Consider the following 15,486-nt stretch of genomic DNA (forward strand, 5'->3'; position numbering starts at 1 on the left):
AGTGCATGGCTGATTGTTGGTCTCTTCTTAGTGGAGGTAACAAATCCGCGCTGTGGCTTTCTGTTAACTGGCATGTCATGGAACAAGGAATTAAAATGCTATCAAGAAGATAAAGCATTCCTTTTAAAACAGCTCATAGAAACCTATAGTAAAGTAACTGGACTACGGGAATGCCCTCTATGCCGGAATCAACAGATCTCTACTCCTCAAACTCCATACCATCGAGAACGCCAAAGCCAGACTTGTCCTCGGCATCCCACGACAAGACCACATCACCCAGCACCTACGAGACCTCCACTTGCACCCCGTCGAAAAAAGAGTGACCTTCAAGCTGCTCACTCATGCCTTCAAATCCCTCCACAACACCAGACCCCAATACCTCAATGAAGAAATCTCCTTCTACGCACCCAAGAGAAACCTCCGCTCCACCGACCTCGCCCTGTACGAAATCTCACGCATCCGCAGAGCCAAAACAGGAGGCAGAGCCTTCTCCTACATGGCGGCCAAGACATCAAACAAACCGCCACACTGCAAGCATTCATGAAGAGCCTCAAGACCTGGCTGTTCGGATGAGATGGAGCTGCTCGAAATCTCCCTTCCCCTCCAGCACCCTGAGACTCTCGTGGGTGAGTAGTGAGCTTCACAAATCCCTGATAGATTGAAAGTACGAAAGCAGGAGCACGCAATCCATCAAATCTAGCGTTGGGTCATAAAGCAGTACGTTTTATTTTTTCCTCATGGCTTCTATGCGACTCGGCATGGGTTTTGTGATGCGATAAGTCAGTTATCGCAGAAAAAAACACCATTCAAAAAGAGTTGCAAAAATTCCTGTGCCATTATTGTGCATGAGGCAGGATTCATTTAGCGAAGAATTGCGACTGGAGGAATGGAGACCTGTGAGCAAGAGTAGAGCTCTACGCTTGCAGTAAGATTCACAGAATGCTGACATGTTTTTCAAAGCCACCCCTGTCCGGGGCTGCTGTCAAACATAAAGCTAGCGTTCCATGTGAGGCACTGTGTGGTATTGCTGCCCGTCCCCTGTACTGCTCTGTGCTCCGCTCCTGCACCAGATGCTCACATTTATGAGATGGAAGCAGCTCAACAGGAACAGTTTCCACTTTTAGAAGGGATATCAGAGTTGGTACCTGGTTTACTACTGCAGTTGTGGTTGCAAAACATTTATGGATTCCAAAGTGAATCGCAAAGGGGAGGGGGAGTACATTACATGCTCCTTTTCTTTTCCAATTCATTTGGATCGCACAGTACATATTGCGAATGAGCAAGCCCACTTACATCTTAAAATGCACCTTGAGTGCTAAAAAAAACCACAAAGACGACTTGGTACCAATTCTCTCTTCTAAATAAAATCAGACCATTTCTTCCAGAAAGCGACTTCAAAATTGGTGCTCAAGCCCTTGTACACTTGTACTTGGATGGTGTTAATGTCCTACTCCATGGCCTCCCAGACTCCACATTGTGACCAAGGGCTGCATTGATGCCAACAGGGTGACAGTCTGCGTTGGGGGACAGGCGTAGTTAGGGGGTGGGTTGGACGTAAGGTGAGCTTAGGGGAAGCGAAGCATATACATTTCTTGGCTGAATTGAAACAGTGTGAAATCAGAAAACCCGGAATTAATCCAGCGGTTCCCACTTTCCCAAATTGTGTGATCCTAGGCAATTGTTTTATTCCACTTTCTCTCGTTTTTCTTCATTATCACATATTAAGGGCCTCGAAATACAGGATTGCAGGATTCGAGCTCTACAAAACTTTCTCTTGTGTTTGATTCAATGAACTATGTTGTCCACGTATAATAGGAGCCCATGCCTCCCAAACTGTCTTGCCTCTTAGTTCAATGTTGGCATTGTTGCTAAGGTGGGGCAAGAATGACTGTTTCTAAAGTCATGTTTGAAAATGATCACTATAAAAAAAAAGAAATAATGCACTGATACTGATTTACTGTGGTGAAACGGTTCTGCGTGTTAATAAAATATACTTTTTGAATTCTGAAGAGACATTATCATATTTTTACACTTTTGCTGTAAGATGTCATTAAAAATGAAGGTGTTCCTAAAGTTAGGCAGTGCAGGACAACCTAGTTACATCCTTTCTTTAACATAAATTAACCTGGAAATAAATGCTAGCATTTAGCATTTTTTTAACGTTCGTGCTGAGTTGAGTAAGCAGCAGCCTATTGCTGCTGTTGACCAGGGAGCTGCATGTAAAGGTTAGAAGGGCTGCTTGTTGCCCCCAGGCCGTACTTTGAGAATCACTGCCTTAGGGGCATCCTGCACACGTCACATCCTGGACTAGAAGAAATATGATCACATCACCTCCATCCTGATGGAATTCCATTGGATCCACTAACTAGCCCCCGCCATCTACAGGACCACCTGCACCATTTACAAAACACTCACGACCATCACCCCAGATTATCATTCAGACGCCGTCTCTGCTGGTTCTCTACACACCTGCAGGCAGGACACCATCGGACTGGGCACTAAGAAAGGTAAAAATCAATAGACAAAGGAGCAGGCCTTTTCCATCTCTGCAGCCAGGATCTGTAACAACATCTCTGTATCCATCAGGACTGCCCCAACGCTGCTCCCATTTAGGACTGAGATGAAGGCTCTCCTCCTTAAAGAGCATTACATTGCAATGCAGCAACCAAACACAACCCGGGTTCCTCTTTTGTTCCTTGTTTACGTTATGCTGGTCTTTGACAATGTACAGCACTCTGCTGCCTTTTGATTATGTTCACTCTTTAAAAATGCCATATACATAGACACATATAGATTGCAACTTAAACACAGTAGAAAAGGCTGTAATTTTGTAAATCGCCTGTTTTTCAATCTTAAAAAGTTGAATTCAGCAGCTCTGTAGTTCAGTGTTCACAGGAAGATGATGCGCATGCTCACAGGCTTGTGCCTGCCCCCGCGGTGACTGAGTGAGGTGCAGAGGGGCCACTAAAGGTTCTAAAGCAGCAGTGGTGCCCGGTGTAGGCCCAGGAGTGCCAGATCCAGGGTAGATTTTTAGGATAACTGCTGTCTGTATTTAGGATCCATTTAGAATAATTGTGTCAGCGTAACATTTGAAGTACGTGCATTGTAGATGCACACGCTATGCAGGTTAGACAGCATTCTTCTGTACTCGTCATCCTGTTTCCAAAAGCCAGGTCTCCACTGGAGCTCTGATGCTTTATGGAGAATGTTAACTCTTCCAGTAAACTTGCATTTTCACCCTTTGGAGCTTGTCACCTGAGGCAGCAGTGCATACGTCCATACTGGTTCAGGAAGCATGTTTTCATTGGAAAGGGGACAACCCTAGTTTACGTCTTGCTTGGTTTGCTGCCAGTTTTCCCCTGGTAAGTCTGGTCGGCAGTATGTGCCTGGGTCTGGTCAGGGCCTGCTTGGTGTTGTGTGTATGCTGTCCATGGCACCCCGCTTCTCTTTTGAGGACCAACGAAAGGAAAGGTTTCATGAACTAAGGGAGAGTCTCCAAACTCTCTGCTGCACCCAGTGATTGATAACAGTGTGTATCTGTGCTTTGACCTCCAGAGTTTCGGTGAGAATAAATTTGATGATATCTTTGGTGCTTCGTTCAGTAACGACCCCTTCAACTTCAGCGGCCAGAACGGCATGAGCAGAGAAGACAGGTGAGTTCCTGGGACGGCCATCAGTCCGCTTTCAGTGCAACCTTTTCATCTGTCAGCGTTGTGACGGCCCTCTTCTCACGACAGTCACGCACTCCCCTCATTTCACTTTCAGTCCTCTCTTGCTTCCGGTTTCGCCTCGCTTTCCTCTGTTTTCTTTTTTGTATTTCCACTTTTCATAATTTTACTTTCTATAGGTATTGGGAAGCTTTCTTTTTTGTTCTCAATTTTACTAACTCTTGATCCCTATTTTATTCTCTTACTGAAATCTTGTCCCACTGTTTGTCTCATCCTTTCACTAGCCTATCTTCTTCCGCTTCCTTCTCCATGTCATGAGTTGCGCCGTGTCCTATTCTCTGTCTCAGTCCCACTCGTTCTTGGCCACTGCCCCTCTTTTACTCTGGCCTGACCCCTCTAATTATCTGCTGCTCTCACTCTCTTTCCTTACCTCTCTCATCTTTGTTCATGCCTCTCTCACTCGTTCTCCACCCCAGCCCTCTCATTCTCTGCTCTTCTCAATCTGTCTTTCCCTCTTTCATTCTATGCCCCTAGCTCTTTCATTCTCTCACTCTCATGAGTTGCTTTGTGTACAGTTCTCTTTTCCAGCCTCTCTCATTTTGTTCCCATGGCACTCTAATTCTCTGCCATTGCCCTTCTCATACTCTGCCCTTCTCACTCTGTCTCTACCTCTCATGCTCTGTCTGTACCTCCCTCATTCTCTTACTGTCTCATCTTCCGTTGCTGCCTTTCATGCCATTCTCTGCCACCGCCCGCTTATTCGCTGCCACTGCCCCATACTCTGCCACCACCCCATACTTCACCACAGCCCCTTTATTCTCTGCCAATACCCCTCTGATACTTTGCCACCGCCCCTCATACTCTGCCACCACCCCATACTCTGCCACCACCCCTATCATACTCTGCCACCGCCCCTCCCATATTCTGCCACCGCCCCTCATACTCTGCTACCACCTTCATACTCTGCCACCGCCCCTCTCATTCTCTGCCACCGCCCCTCTCATTCTCTACCACCACCCCTCTCATTCTCTGCCACCGCCCCTTTCATTCTCTGTCACTGTCCCTATCATTCTCTGCAACTGCCCCTCTCATTCTCTGCCACCGCCCCTCTCATTCTCTGCCACCGCCCCTCTCATTCTCTGCCACCGACCCTCTCATTCTCTACCACCACCCCTCTCATTCTCTGCCACCGCCCCTTTCATTCTCTGCCACTGTCCCTATCATTCTCTGCAACCGCCCCTCTCATTCTCTGCCACCGCCCCTCTCATTCTCTGCCACCGCCCCTCTCATTCTCTGCCACCGCCCCTCTCATTCTCTGCCACCGCCCCTCTCATTCTCTGCCACCACCCCTTTCATTCTCTGCCACTGCCCCTCTCATACTCTGCCACTGCCCCTCTCATTCTCTGCCACTGCCCCTCTCATTCTCTGCCACTGCCCCTCTCATTCTCTGCCACTGCCCCTTTCATTCTCTGCCACTGCCCCTTTCATTCTCTGCCACTGCCCCTTTCATTCTCTGCCACTGCCCCTCATACTCTGCCACTACCCCTCATACTATGCCACTGTCCCTCATTCTCTGCCACCACCCCTCTCATTCTTTACCCCCGCCCCTCTCATTCTCTGCCACCGCCCCTCTCATTCTCTGCCACCGCCCCACTCATTCTCTGCCACTGCCCCTCATTCTCTGCTACCGCCCCTCTCATTCTCTGCTACCGCCCCTCTCATTCTCTGCCACGGCCCCTCTCATTCTCTGCCACCGCCCCTCTCATTCTCTGCCACCGCCCCTCTCATTCTCTGCCACCGCCCCTCTCCTTCTCTGCCACTGCCCCTCTCCTTCCCTGCCACCGCCCCTCTCCTTCCCTGCCACCGCCCCACTCATTCTCTGCCACCGCCCCTCATAGTCTGCCACTTTCCCTCATACTATGCCACTGTCCCTCATTCTCTGCCACCGTCCCTCATTCTCTGCCACCACCCCTCTCATTCTTTACCCCCGCTCTCTCATTCTCTGCCACCGCCACTCTAATTCTCTGCCACCCCCTGTCAAACTCTGCCACCGCCATTCCTAAAGCTAGATGTCTTGTCCTGTTGCCTGACCTGTGTTTACTCCCTGGCTCACCTGTGCATTCTTGAAGCTAGACGTGCTCTCCTGTTGCCTGGCTGGTGTGCTCTTTTCCTGCCTCACCTGTGCATCTCCTGTTGCCTGACCTCTGATCACTCCCTGCCTCACCTGTGCATTCTTGAAGCTAGACGTGCTCTCCTGTTGCCTGTCTTGTGCTCACTCCCTGCCTCACATGTGCATTCTTGAAGCTAGACGTGCTCTCCTGCTGCCTGGCTTGTGCTCACTCCTGTGTCACCTGCGCATTCTTGAAGCTGGGCACGCTCTCCTGTTGCCTGGCACGTGCTCTCCTGTTGCCTGGCGCGTGTACTTCCGCTGCCTGGCTTTGGAAAAGCTCATCCGTTCCCTCACGTGTGCTCCTTCGCATCCTGACTTCAGCATTCTTGCAGCTTGGCATGTGCTGCCGTCCTGCTCTCACTCTGCCGTCGGACTTCCTGCCTCACCCTTTCTCTTATTTTTTTGTTTTTTGCGCCTCCTCTTGGCTACCTATTTGTACGCTGATTTTTTTCCTGCTTTGCATGTGGTGTCCTCAGTAAGCCTGGGTGGAGTTCCGCTATGCTGAACTCTGTGAAGTGCAAAAAAAACTCCGCTACGCGGAGTTCCGCAAGCGGCGGAATGCATTAGATAAATGCTGTTCGATATGATTTTCAGTGCCAGATGCTTGTCCGCGCTGTGCAATCATCGCAAACAGCACCATGCACAGCGCAAGCGGGCACTGCTTCCTTTTTGCCTCTTGAGTAGAATTTTACTCAAGCGGCAGCTTTCTCAACACGAACGGACAGTTTTTCAACGCGAGCGGTAGCGAGCATACGCGACCACTCGCAATGAGAACTCTGATTGCCCGCGTTGAGAAATCTCGCCGGAACGTTGATTTTCCACGCTCGCAATCACCAACTTCATGTTGATGATCGCGAACAAGGAAAAATCTCCCCGGTAGGTAGATTTTCCTCGCTTGCGATCGCCAACTCGATGACTAACACGAGCGAGAAAAAAAACTTCAGAACACGGAGTACAGGAAACTTCGTAAACTCTGCGAGCGGAGCGGACTTCAGCGCCCAGACTTGGTCCTCAGCTACCTGTCAGCCCTTCCTTCGCTGCCTGCATAATTCTTGAATAACTGTTGTATTCTCTGTGACTGTTACCCTTGTTCTGTCACTGCCTTCCTCATACTGTATCAGCTTCCGCTCCATGGATCCCTAGTTTTTGGACCACTTTCTGGTGGTTTATTCCTGCCCGTGATCCTGGTTGCTCTGTCTCTTTTTTTTGTCGTTTCTCATTCCCATGGTGTCTCTTTGGTTGTTGCTTTTTACACTCTCTGGCACTTCGCATATGCTGGCCAGTGTCTCTTGCAGGCTGTCTCATTCTCTTTTGCTGCCTACCTGCCATATTTTCAGCTACTGCGTTTTGCATTTGGTCACATTGTCTCCTACTTTCAACACGTCCCAAAATCTAATAGACTGTCCCGGTCTGTCTCACTCTTATGCCTGACTCTCCTCCTTGCTGCCTCTTGTTCTGTCTTGTGGCCTCACATCTCCGCGACCTCTAATGCGCACTTGCTGCTTGTCTCGTCTCCTGCTGCCTCTCATCCTCGTGCCATTCTCTTGCTTTGTATAATTTTTGTACTTTCCTCCTTCTTTGCCATTGCCTGTCTCCCTGCCTCGGTATCTGTTGCCATCTGCCTTATTCTGGGTCGGTGTCTGCCATTCACTTCCATCCTTGTTTATTTCTGGGCTCTCATTCACACCCAGCATGCCTCGGTCATTCCCTGCCTGTCTCATACTGTCTCTCACTCTTCATCTGTCACACTCTCTTTTGTTGTTTGTCTTATTCCCTTTAGGTTTTTGGCGCAATCTTTCTCTCTCTCCCGGTCTCATTTTCCATTTTTGCTTGTCTCATTCTCTTGCGACTTGTCTCAGTTTCTGTAACTGCTCGACTCATTCTCGAGCTGCCATTTTTAGGTCCCCGGCGTTAGTAAAAACCTTTGAATTATACTAAAATTGTATGTATTACAAACATACTGCTTATATGTATAATTTACTTACATGGGCTTTCAGCCAACGCTCTTCATCCATTGGTCTTTTATTGTGCCATTCACAGTTTTCGTTCATCCTCTACACCATACAGCATTGGGCAGTGGATCAGTCCTCATCCACCATTGGCTAACTACATATGAGTGACTGCTCTATGCTTTTTCACAAGCAGCATATCCACGCACAAAGGAGTTCTCTTAAGTGCCAGGGACTATTATGGCAAAGTTGGCTTTTGAGACCAAGAAATGTTTTGGCTTTTGGGAAGTTTCTTATTTTTTAGATTGATGATGGACGTCCTTGCCCTCCACCCCCCAAAAACAATAACGTTTTTTTTCAAAACACACAATATAACAGGCAATGGTCAAGCCAACATTGCCAGACCTAATGGCTTTACCAGCGCTTTTTCATGGTCGCCCTGGCTGTCTCTTTTTTGTCTTCTGCCTCTTTGCGCGCGTCGTTTCTCTCTCGGTTCCTGTCTTATGCTCTCTTGCTTCTTGTTTTATTCTCTCTTGCTCTCTGCCCTTGCCATTTTCTGTCTCGTTTTCAGTTAATGCCTGTCTCCTTCTCAGTCTCCCTGCTGTGTTTTCTTTCTCTGCCGATCTCATTCCCCAACTCTGCTGCTCCAGATTTGTTACTCTCATTTACTGTCTTTGCTTGTCTCAGTCTTTTAACTGCCTTTCATAGTCTCTCTTGCAACTTTGTCTGATTTTTTTTTTTCTTCTTGCTTGTCTGTTTCCTACTGACTATCTAATTTCTAAGTGCCGTCTGCTTACCATATCGATCAGCGCCGACCTGTTTTGTTTTCTGTTGCCAGCCTTGTTCTCTGTTGCTGCCTCACTTGTTCCCTTTGGCTGCCTGTCTCGTTCTATGTTGTTACCTACCAAGTTGTCTGCTGTTGTCTGTCTAGCTGGCTTCGTTTATTATATTGTATAGTCAGTGTCTTTTTTGTTTGTTGTCGCTGCCTGCCTTCCCTGTCCCTGCCTGTCTTTTTCTGTCTGCTTTACTCTCTGTCACTGCTTGTTTTGTTCTCCCTTGCTGGCGGTCTCTTTCTCTCTGGTTGTCTCCTTATCTGTGTGTACTTATCTCTTTCTTCTTCTGTTTTATTCTCGGTGAGGTCTGTCTTTTTCTTTTACTGCATGTCTCATTTTATGTCACATTTTTTGTTCTCTGTCACTGCATTCTGTTGCATCCAGTCTTGTCTGTTTTTATAGTGTTGCTGCCTTACCATCTTCCTGTCTGTCACTACACGTCTCATTCTTGGTGGCTCGCTGTCCATCACTGCCTGTTTCATTCTTTGTGGCTGTCTGCTGGTTGATGGATGTTTTATTCTAAGCTGTGTGTCATTCCCTGAGGCTGCCTGTCTCTTATTGCAAATTTCATTCCATTACTATCGGTCTCATTTGTTGCTGCCTTGATGTTTTTTTCACAGTTGCTGTATGTCTCATTCATTGTGGCTGCATGCCTGTCACTGCATGTCTCCTCCATTACTGCCTGTCTTATTTGCTGCTGCTTGTCTTGTTTACTGTAGCAGCATGTCTAATTCTTTCACTGTATTTGTCAGTCGCTGCGGCTGTCTGTAACCGCTGGTCTCCCTCTTTTGCTGCATGTCTCGTTCTCTGTGGCTAGCTGTCTGAGGTTGTCTCCTCCGGTTGCTGCATGTCTCATTCGCTGCGCGTGCCTGTCTCACTCCTGTTTCATTCTTTTGTTGCATGGGTCATTCTCTGTGGCAGTCTGTCTCTGCTTGTCTCTTTTGCTGCATGTCTCATTCTCTGCAACTGCCGCTCTGCGCTTTTACTGCATATCTCATTCGCTGCGGCTGCCTGTCTGTCTCAGCGTGTCACCTCCTTTTGCTGCATGTCTCATTCTCTGTGGTTGCCTGTCAGTCTGAGGTTGTCTCCTGCGTTTGCTGCATGTCTCAGTCGCTGCGGCTGCCTGTCTCATTCTCTTTCTCACCCTCTCTTGCAGGGACAGGTTGATTGATCAGCTCTACAGAGAGATCCGTGCTCTGAAGGAAGAACTGGGGCTCTTCAAGTCAGAGGTGAGACGACGGCGATCCCTTCTTTCCATAAGCAGCGACTCTGGGCCCTAATCCCCCTCATCAGACAGGCACATCTTTATTCAAGTACCTGCTGCAAGCAGAATGTGTTTAAAAAAAATCTCAGATGCAAACCTCTATCTAGCATTTCTGTGTAAATTCACAAATCTATTCAAGATAATCTTTTGTGTCCTTTATAAATTTCACCAGAGGCAAAACAAATATGAGAAGCACAGAAGAAGTCACAGAAAGAGAGTGCACAGGGAAGCAGGGGTGGGGTGGGCCTCTCCCCTACCCTTCTGAAAAGAATGTGCGTGGTCGGGAAACAGGCCCCCGCCCAACAGTATCCCCTTATAAAATAAAATCTGTGAAAATAAAAACAAATATAAAAATGTCGACATTTTGTACTTGGAACCTATTAGGCATTGCTTAGCACTAGGGACCCAATTCATAAATGAAAGCCATCTGCACACCAGCTCAGAGGTTTAAGAAAGCTATTGCAATTCCTGAAAGTTTAAAGCACAAAGTACATTTATGACAGTGGAAAATCTGTCTGCCTTGTGGATTTCCCACCATCGTCATTTTAGGGTTCCAGTCCTTTTATAAGGGTGAAGGGCAGTCATCCGACACTGGGCTGTATCTTGTGCAGGTACTGGGGTTCACCAGGCACTCGCACAACCATGTCACACTCTTTGTGCACTTGAAGCTGAGCAGACAGTGCTCACTCGAGGAGGTGGAGAAACTGGAGACTAAATAACACTCAATGCCCAGCCATTGTGCAGCTTCAAAAAAGAATAGGATTTTTATTAACAAGTAAGCAGAAACAGCAGTCACTGTTGGGGTACACTGTGGAAAGCAGAAGGTGCTAGCACCTTCTAGGGCTGAGATACTGCCCCGAATGATTTTATAACGCTTATGGACAATACGCTGTGTTATAAATTCCATGGGCGTTTTGATCAGTTTTACGCTCTGATGCAGTGTTTGTGAACTCTCTCTTGAAGTCTCTTCAGTTTTACTTCTATGTCAGTAAATATAGGGCCCGATTTTGACGGTAAGCATACTCCGTCTCCACGGCGATAGAGTATCCTTACCACCAATATAATTGTTTGCCCGCCGGATGTTTGACTGAGCCATACAGCAAAGTTCCAATACATGGGCAGGAACTGCCTTGAAGGCGGTGCCTGTTAATAGCCGAAATGTCCAACGGGCTGACAGACATTTCAAAATTTGGCAGGTGGGTACTCTGTCAGGGCCATACAGCACTTTACTCTGTCTGCCAGACGGAGTACAATCCGTTGGCCAAGGTCTAAATCAGCCCCATAGTCTCAGTCAGTAGGTCAGAGGTCTGAACAAAGCAATCAAATGTTGCAGCTCCTATATTTTCAGTCAAAAAAACTGTTGAAAACTCCATTTACTCCTTAAAAAACACTACTCAAACAATGGTCATGCCCCGAGTAAAATATATGGTGCTTTAGACGAGTCTTGGTGTCCAGTAGGAGAGGGCTACTGGGAATCCAGTAGTCTATGTCCTGTCTAGACACTAATATTATCAAGCCCAGTTGGTCCTGGTTTCAGTGGTTTTAAAGGGGGAGAAGTAGGAGAGGATCAGCACGGACTATGGCGTCCCCGGTGCTAACAAACTCTAATAAGCTCCATCCTAAACAGCTTGTCATGGTCATTGTTTTCCAATGCCAGTGCCACGTTTGAGCCCGAGACGTTACCGTGGCCAGCCCATCATGCAGTGGAGCTTAACATTAGAGACCAAACAGAACTTTAACCTGTGATTTTCTTGTAATGGTAATTACTAGAATGATGACTCCAACTGTACCACGATGAAGAGAAATGACCACGGCTGCCACTGAGATCTGTCCATGATGGCAGTGGTGTAATGAAGACCTCTGGGTCCTTCTGTGGCTGAAGTAGAGGCAGATGTTGGCTCGCTAAACAGATGAAGGAGATGGGGGAAGGGGGCGGGGGCCTATGATTGTGCTCGTTTAGAGATTGGGCAGGAAAGCGTCGCTGGAGGTTTTAGACATACAGGGTGTCTTGTCTGGTCTCTATCTTTTCCTTTTGCCATCTGGCCTACAGGAGTGTCATACCTTCCAAGTGATTTCAATTCCTTAAGGTGTTTGCCACACAGATCTTTCAGTCATCTGGGAATTGAGCAAGTCTTCCTGAGAGACCGCTCCTCTCTGCACTGATGAGTCCACCTCCTCTTTCCCTGCTCTGTGCAGCAAGAGGATTCAGGAGTCCTGGGCCAGTGACTCTCAGGGCCTTGGCGAATTGCGATTTCCGAGGGACACTTCTAACTGCAGATTCAGCAACTTTAGAATTCCCCCAAACTTGAAACTGAATATTTTCTAGCAATGACTCCCACATATGTACTAATGTGAGTCACCATTGGACTCTGCGGTGACCTCACGCCACCTCCAGAAGTGACCACACAAGCTGTACGTAAGTGCCAGCCCTGAGCTCTGACATCAGTTCTTTACTTTCTGCACCCTTTGCCTCAGACCCGGAGCTCCACTTCCAAACTTTTGTCAGTGTTTCACCAGTTCCAAAATTGTTTATCTAGGCAGTGTGCTAGAGAAATGTCTCCTCTGAAGACTACAGGTTTCAAACCATGCTATGACTATAGGAAGCAGATGTTGGTTACGGATCTAAATGTCAGCTTGTGGCGTCTTGAGTTTACATTTCTGAAGAAGTCCAGGAAGGATGGATCTCAGCTCATTCCAGTAACCCCAAAGTGTGCCAGGCTATTGTGGTACTTAAACTTGCTGAGCCTGAGTATTTGCCCACCGGTCCATCTACCTCTTTAGGAGGCCTTCCTGTCTCAGCAGCAGGGCATGGTCCTGCACCTACATCTGATCAAAATACACATCCGTGCATGGAGATTTAGTGGCATCTACTTAATGGGCTTCATTTGTCTGCAAAAGGAGCGGATGTTTATCCATGTGGCTTGGTGCCTGTAAGCGCAGTCCATTCGCAAACCTTGAGTCGGTGGGTCATCCTGTGTGTAAAAGCGTGCCATCTGCTCACCAAAAAGGAGCATACTGATTGCCTTTGAGCTCATTCCACCAAAGCCTAGGCCATCACAACATTAAGAGGCTTTCTGGTGATGAACGTATTCAGGCTGCTACATGGGCATCTGTACTCACCATCAACAGTTATTACTGTCTCGACAATCAAGTCCATAGGGCCATGTAACCTGCTCAGTCCTGCAGGACTTCGTGGTGTAAGTCCATGGCTCAGACCATCTTCCTTTTTGGAGGCACTGCTTTAGTATGTGTTCAAATGGTAAGGAATCTACGGTAAAAAGTGTCCATAAGAAGAACAAGCTACTTCACTTCAGTAATACTCTAGATAGTGGATACTCAAGCTAACCACAGATCCCTCCGCCCCCACGCCATGTTCCGTAGAGTGGACCTTTAGGCTTCTATAAAGGATCCAAGTTAGATTTTGCACACTGAGGCTCTTGCAGCCTGTCACGGTCGATCTGTGTCTGAGGGCTCGGAGGAGTTTGGAAGGAAAAAAAACACCATCGCGTACTGGCGGCGCCTATGCATGGCTCTATGCTGTCATTTCCAAGCAGCGGTTGGGGCTGTCGCCCAGTCAGATGACACCATCTATTGGCACGCAGGAGCAGTTTCTAGAAAAAGGTCCGGATCCAGTCTGGCACCTGCCACATCTGATAAGGTGATGAATCTGCTGTTAGAGTATCCACGAGTAAGAGCATTACCAAAAGTAAACAAGTTGTTCTTCTCTTTCAATGGCCAACAGAAGAACACAAGTTTCTTTGAGGTTCTTCACGTGGTATCTTCACTTCACTATCAGGAAAGGAATCGCCTGGATCGCCTGCTCCTGAATTGCTTACATGGCTGGATGGGCGGAAATAAAACCATTAGACAGTTTCAAAACCAGCTTTCCTGCTTGATCATCGTCTCCTTGGGCACTGAGAACGACAACTATAAGTTTCAGGATGCAATTCAATCTTGTATATAGGAAACATTAAGTTTTGTATAAGAGAATGAGGCAGTCGACTTCATTGCATCTCTTACAGATGGGAATGGGTTATATGTTACATGTAAATGCCTAATTAAATGTTTTGTGGTCAGAAATGTAGACCTAAATAAGTCAAAACAAACTTGTTGTGTTTAACTTTCTTTTCAATTGAAATTACAAAAATGTCTCCTAAAGTTATTTTTTTTTCTTTTGGGCTACTGGGGGAACACGCTTACTGCATAGTTGTCGACCCCCTTTCCATAACCCATTTTTCCTAATTATTTTTAAGGGAGTAAGCTGTATCCCCTTAAACTCCCTGACGTTCATCTTTCAGTATGGCCCATCCTCTTTTTCTCTTTCCTCTCCTGCTCCCGCTCTCCCCACACCTCTTTCCTCGTTTATGCATTGTGTTTTCTCAATTAGATGGGATGGGCTGGAGTTTGACTCGCCCAAAGATTCCTGTCTCCAGGTCCGTTCCATTGCTGACACTTTCTCTTGTCTCTGGTCTCTTTTTTTCTACTCCCCACTGCAACAATAGCTTTTCTTTCTTCTCCCTCCGTCTCTTTCCAGCGGGGTAGGCCAGAGTGTTTTTTGTGTGATGGTTAGCTTAAAATGGTGAACCCATCCACTGTATTTTACTTATAAGCATTTTTTTTAAATTTTATATTATATCAAAGGACGCATTTTGGGATGGTAAAGCTAAACTTAAATCTGAGTCCCCATGTGAAGCCTTGTCATGTTAAAAAAACTGAGTTGAACGACTTTCATTGTTAATTAATGGTCAATATTCTTTCTTCTTGTGGCCTCCAAGATATTTATAGGACAACTAGTGAAAAGTCTTTGCCGTTTTCTTGAATTCTCTAGTACTCTGGATGCTGTTTAGACCGGCTTCCTAAAAGGATATAGTACCAAGTTGGTACTCCTTGTGTTTTTGTACAAATTCCGAATAAGAGGTAATAACTGCGGTCATTCTTATCAATTACATTAAACACCGTTGAATGTTCTATCCTGTAGGACTGCCCAGCACATTTCTACCTTAGCTCTCTTCTTACCAACCAGATCAGTTCTATAAAGCTGCTCCCTTTTTTGCCTCTCCCGCTCCTCAGGAGTGTGGCACTTCCTCAGACGTCCGTCTTATCACACCAGTTTTGAGCCTCTGGCTGAGCTCATCTGCTCTAAATGCTTTGGTTTCTACATATACAACTTTGACACCTAGCTTATTATTGGGCTGGGAGAAGACCAAAGGTCAGCAGCCCTGTCCAACTCTGTATGGGAGTGGATGGGTAACCTTTTGGTTGAAGCTCAACTCCAATAATACACTAGTTGTATGTCTATTGGCCAGAAGAGATTGGATCCGCCCCTTCCTTGTTAACTCCATGCATCTGTCTTGGCTCTAAACTCTATTGTTCTGCCCCTCAGGGCAGCCCAGGGGCGGGTAGCCTCACACCCAGTATGGTCTCTTAGCCTCCACAGGGGAATATCCGTCCCGGGCAAGCACATGGTGGGGAGGTTCCCCAAGGGCGGGCCCCATTGGACAGCTCCGGTGGGGGGCAATTGGAACACCCTGTGGAGAATTCGGAGACCCGCTTGCCTGTTGCAGTTAAGACGCGGCCGGCCCCAAGGGGTTGTAGGCGACAT

General features: G+C 47.2%; 1 protein-coding gene across 1 annotated transcript in view; it reads left to right on the forward strand.

Moving 5' to 3' along the window:
• Positions 1 to 15,486, forward strand: part of HIP1 (huntingtin interacting protein 1) — a 352,795-nt gene that overhangs the window by 164,021 nt on the left and 173,288 nt on the right. Inside the window, exons 12-13 of the mRNA XM_085649657.1 lie at positions 3,556 to 3,653; positions 9,777 to 9,849. Coding sequence (XP_085505783.1) covers positions 3,556 to 3,653; positions 9,777 to 9,849 — 171 coding nt within the window. The remainder of the gene's footprint in view (positions 1 to 3,555; positions 3,654 to 9,776; positions 9,850 to 15,486) is intronic.

This window comes from Triturus cristatus, chromosome 3_2, assembly GCF_964204655.1.
Source record: "Triturus cristatus chromosome 3_2, aTriCri1.1, whole genome shotgun sequence".
NCBI classification, from domain to species: Eukaryota; Metazoa; Chordata; class Amphibia; order Caudata; family Salamandridae; genus Triturus; species Triturus cristatus.